Source organism: Dipodomys spectabilis, unplaced genomic scaffold, assembly GCF_019054845.1.
Source record: "Dipodomys spectabilis isolate Male_0828 unplaced genomic scaffold, ASM1905484v1 ptg000017l, whole genome shotgun sequence".
NCBI classification, from domain to species: Eukaryota; Metazoa; Chordata; class Mammalia; order Rodentia; family Heteromyidae; genus Dipodomys; species Dipodomys spectabilis.
In genome coordinates, this window is record NW_024870694.1 from 12,121,192 (window position 1) to 12,126,578 (window position 5,387).

Consider the following 5,387-nt stretch of genomic DNA (forward strand, 5'->3'; position numbering starts at 1 on the left):
GCCAGAGTTCAAGCCCCACGACTGACAAAAAAAAAAAAAAAGAGATCTTCTGGTGTGTGGAATTGCCTGTTTGGGACCCTTCTGTTCATACAACCCTAGCAAATTCCCTGGGTCCATCACAGTGTGGGTCTGGGGGTGGGAGGAGGGCACTGATGGTGGTGCTGAAGAGCTTAGACTCGAAGCGTCCCCCTCACAAACAACACGGAGCAGGTGGTAGGGTCTCCTCCTAGCCAGTCTTGCAGTGACTAAGATCTGGAAACAGAGGGCATTAAGAAATTACCACTTCAGGTGTAATCTGCCCACACTTCACATTCTCTCTCTCCCTCCCCCCATCTACCTCTGTCTGTCTGTCTGTCTGTCTCCTTCTCTCTCTGTGCCAGTTCTGGGGCTTGAACTCAGAGCCTAGGCACTGTGTCTCTGAGCTTTTTCACTCAAGGCTAATGCTCTACCACTTGAAACACAGCTCCACTTTCCTTTTTCTGGTAGTTAATTGGAAATGAGAGTCTCCCATACTTTCCTTTGAACCACGATCCTTAGATCCCACCCTCTTGGTAGTATTACAGGAATGAACTACTGGTGCCCAGCTTACATACTTTCTTGAAAACTTCCACACTACCACTGTCTCCTTTGTTTCTTCCCTGATCTTTTGTCTCTATTTTTTCTCTAACATGGAAAGAATATGGAAATATCCAAAAGACTTGGGTCTTGGTGCTGCCATGGCTGCTATCTTTCTGGGTGTCTGGATAGGTTACATGACACCTTTGCTTTCAGAAGGTGTGAACTTGACCTCAGCTCTTTGCAAGGCTGTGGTGAGGTGATGTAAAAAATCTGCTAGAATAAAAGCTACACTGGAGGCTCAGCCCAGGGGTAGCGTGTCTGCCTCACTTACCATGGAGCTAACTTCCATCCCTAGCATCACAAAAACAAACAAACAAAAAGAACCCACGAGTGTTGTTCAAGCTGTGGCCTTCCTGATACGCCTGGTCCTTGCTGACGGTCTGGTCCCACCTCCAGAATTGCTGCCAGTACTTGTGCCATGCTGCCCTTGGTAAAGGAGTCCTTTCTCTTCTCTCACTTCCAGAAGATGCTCCCTCAAGCCTGGTGGTGCTGGGCCTCCCTCCTCTTCCTGGTCAGGCTTGCCCAGCCTTGTCCTGCGGACTGTGACTGCTTCAGCCATGAAGTGTTTTGCTCCGATGAGCAGCTGGCTGCCATCCCTCCGGACATCCCACCGTATGCCACCAACATTGTCTTCGTGGAGACCGCATTCACCTCTGTGGGAACCAGGGCCTTCAGTAGCAGCCCCAGGCTGACCAAAGTGGTCTTCCTCAACACAAAGCTCCACTGCTTTGGCTCAGATGCCTTTGGGGGGCTGCCCAGGCTGGAGGACCTGGAGATCACAGGCAGCGCCTTCTCCAACCTCAGCGCTGACATCTTTTCCAACCTAACCTCGCTGGCCAAGTTGACCCTCAACTTTAACCTGCTGGAGACTCTGCCTGAGGACCTCTTCCTCCACATGGTTGCTCTGGAGTCACTGCAGCTGCAGGGGAACCGTCTCCAGACCCTGCCTGAGAGGCTCTTCCAGCCTCTGAGGGAGCTGAAGACCCTCAACCTGGCTCAAAACCGTCTGGTCCAGCTCCCCGAGAACCTGCTGCACCCCCTCTCCAGCCTGCAGAGCCTGAAGTTGAGCAACAACGCTCTCTCCCACCTCCCTGAAGATGTGTTTAGCCATCTGCACAAGCTGCAGGAGCTCTTCCTGGACAGCAATGGCATCTCAGAGCTGCCCCCACGCATGTTTGCTCAGCTCTTCTGCCTGGAGAAGCTCTGGCTGCAGCGCAACGTGATCAGCCACCTGCCGCCCTCTGTCTTCTCCTCCCTGGCCAACCTGACTTTTCTGAACCTGCAGGGCAATGCCCTGAGTGTGCTGCCCCCTGGTCTCTTTGCCCCAACCCCCGGCCTGGTCGGCTTGTCCTTGTCACACAACCAGCTGCAGACGATTGCTGAAGGGATCTTTGCCAACTTGTCCAGCCTCACTTCCCTCACCATCTCTTACAACGCCATCACCCACCTCCCCGCTGGTGTCTTCCGAGGCCTTGGGAAGTTGGTCAAGCTCTACCTGGGCAGCAACAACCTGACATCCCTACCTCCAACCCTCTTCCAGAACCTGTCCAGTCTCAAACTGCTCAGCCTGTCCAGGAACCAGCTGACCACGCTTCCAGAGGGCCTCTTTGACACCAACTATGACCTCTTCAACCTGGCCTTGTATGGCAACCCCTGGCAGTGTGACTGCCATCTGGCTTACCTCTCCAGCTGGCTGCGCCAGTACAGCGACCAGCTCTTCAACATCCACACCTACTGTGCAGGCCCCAACTACCTCAAGGGCCAGGTGGTACCGGCCCTGAAGGAGGAGCAGCTGGTGTGTCCTGTCACCAGGAGTCACCAGGGCTTCCAGGCCCTGGCACTGGATGACAGGGAACTGGGGGGTAGCTGGGATCTGGAGGTGGATAAAAGGGCGGAACACAGCCATTGCACCTATAGCAACCCTGAGGGCACTGTGGCGCTTGCTTGTGATGAGGTCCAGTGTCACTGGCTGAGCGTCCAGCTGTCTCCCCTGCAGGGCATGGGCTCCTCGGCCATGCTGTACAACTCTAGTCGGGCATGGGACTTGAGGTCAAGCTGCGGCTCCGTGAGGTTCACTGTGACTATTGAGACTAGGGCAGCAGGACCCTAGGTACAGGGCAGATTGAGTCAAGAACCTGGGCAGGGGCTTCTGGGGCCAGACCAGACAATGGGCTTGGCACTGGAAAGCTCTGTCTGTTCCCATGCAAGGGACATGGCCACTTCTCCGAGGTGAGAGGTGGGGCAATCAGAGGAGAGGTCCTCTTCTTCCCTCAGCATGCCCTCTCATAGTCCGAGACCTACAAGGGCTGTACTGTGGTCTGCAGAATAAAGCAACACCCAATCATGTGCTCTCCTCTTCTTTAACCCCAGCCCCCTTCTGCTCTGCCCTTGACTTGCAGCCCTGAGCTACACACGCCATCATTCCAGTCACCCAAAGTAGAAGCCACCTGTTGATATCCAGCTCAAAAGACAAATGTCTCTTCCTCCTCCTTCCCTTCCCCCTCTCTTTCTTCCTTTCTCCCTTTCTTCCATCCTTTCTTGCAGTATTGTTGACTCAGAACCTTAAATTTGCTAGGCAGATGCTCTACCACTTGAGCCATGCCTCCAGCCCATTTTTTGTGCTGATTATTTTCAAGGTAGGGTCTTGCTTTATACCTGAGCTGGCCTGGGCTCTGATCTTCCCATTTGTGCTGCCTGTCACTAGGGGTGTGTGTGAGTGTGTGTGAGTGTGCACACGTGCGCATGCATGTGCACCAGTCCTGGGACTTGAATTCAGGGCCTCTTGCTCTTGCTAGGCTTTTCCTGCTCAAGGCTGATGCGTTATCACTTAAACCCTATCTCCACTTTCCTCAAATTATGTTTTTAATGGAGAGAGAGAGAGAGAGGAGAAAGAGATAGAGAGGCAGACAGATAAGAAGCAGAGGTGGACGGAAGGGGTGGGGCAGGCTGGCTCTGCAGGAGAGCCTCCCTCCCACGAGACTCCATTAATGCACAATGGCGGGAACAAAGCCAGCGGCCTGTCTGTCATGGTAGGAGGTCCCAGAGGGCAGTATGGCTCTGCCTGTTGTGTTCAGCATGCAGGATGGTTCTCCCAAAGAGAAAGGAAAATGGCCCAGGAGAGGGCAGCGCACAGGCTGGCTGGTGCACTAGGGTGAGTCTCTTCGGCTCCTGCCTTCTGTCTAACTCTTGGCCTGTGACTCTATGGGCCATTCATCCTCTGGAATTCCTCCCTGGCTCGCAGGACACCACTGCAGACCCCTGCCTTCTGCTCCTCAGCCACCGCCTAGAGGATGGACTCCCGAAAGTCCTCCTGTCCCACTTCCCCAGTGGCCTCTCACATGTCTGCACCAGAGATTCCACAGCTCAGTATTTCTCAGCTTCAACTAAACCTCAGCCTACTTGGTAGCCTGCATCTTACCCCTGATCCTACCCCGTGCCTGTCTACACCAAGCTCTGCCCCCAGCTCCTCTCCGATTCCCATCCAGCACATCCGGGGACTGGAATGCTCTCCAGTCCCTCCTCTCCTCATAGCCAACTAGTCAGTAAGCTTTTACGTGTCCTTCTCCATCCCCAGCCTCCACCTCCTGGGACTGCTCAGCCTCTGGCCTGGTGTCCCAGCTGTGGTGTGGAAAAGTGTAAGGAGGAGTCATTGATCATGTGTTGTCTAGCAGCCTCTGGAAGCTTAGGGTCTGATGAGAGATCACACAAACATGCATGTGAAGCAGATATAAAGCATAAAGAGGTCTATGTGTGCAGGTACCTGGGAGGCTGGGCCTCGCTTGCACAAGAGCCTCAATTGATATGAGTAGGGTGTACAAGAAGGCTAGACACATGCAAATGGGAAAGCCAGGGCTGTGAGACTTTGGGGAGAAGACTAGGAGAGAGAGAGAGAGAGAGAGAGAGAGAGAGAGAGAGAGAGTGCACAAGGCTGGGAGCTCAGAAGCTCTCGGTGTCTGCAGCTTCATGAAGGATGCTATAGGCAGTCCATGCAGATGGGGAGTACGCTCTGGCCTGAGCATTAGGCAGTTTCTCCTGACACATTCTAGGAGCAAGAGGCAGGGAAAAGAGCAAGAGTGGTGCCTGGCTTGAGATGATAGCCCAGAGGATGGGGAGGCTAAGGAAACAGAAGCCAAAGGTTCTAGCAGTGTAACAGCATAGACTCAGGTGGCCCCAGGGACCTAGCCATGGATGACAGGAATGCAGCTGCGAGCAGCAGCAGCCTCACTCTCCTTCCACTAGTGGGGCACAAATGAGGGAGCTGGGTCACACCCATGTGGGCCGGGATGTGGGCTGAACGGAACCTCCAGGCCTTGCTGGTGAACACAGCCCACTGAGAACGACCCAGATACTTTGAGCTCCAGGAGGCTGGGTGAGGAGAGGAGAGGGAAGGAAAATCCATCTTGGATTTCTCCTCCAGGTGAAGACAAAGGGGCAGAGCAGGTTTGGGAAGATGGAGGAGCATGAAGTCTGCATTAGACAAGAAAGCACAGTAACGTCCTCATCCCTGGGGGAGCATGTGCAAGGTCTTCTCCAGGCTAAAATCTGTGACACCGAAGGCCATGGAAAGCAGTCAGCAGATTCACCAAAGCACCAGCTTCTCACCTGCACCTGGTTCCAGTTCCAAAAATTATTTGTCTTAAGAGTGATCTGGGTCACATATTCCAGGGCTGGGGTGTGGCTCAGTGAAGGGGTGTGGCATGCGCAAGGCTCTGGGTTTGTTCCACAGGCCCCAACACCCCAACTCACATGAATACATAAAAGAAAGAAAA

At 53.9% G+C, this 5,387-nt stretch overlaps 1 protein-coding gene across 1 annotated transcript; it reads left to right on the plus strand.

Annotated features, from left to right (window-relative positions):
- Positions 1-1,084: 1,084 nt before the first annotated feature.
- Cpn2 (carboxypeptidase N subunit 2) lies at positions 1,085-2,728 on the plus strand. The gene has a single exon (XM_042669131.1). The coding sequence runs from the start codon at positions 1,085-1,087 to the stop codon at positions 2,726-2,728; it is 1,644 nt and encodes a 547-aa protein (XP_042525065.1).
- The last annotated feature ends 2,659 nt before the right edge of the window (positions 2,729-5,387 follow it).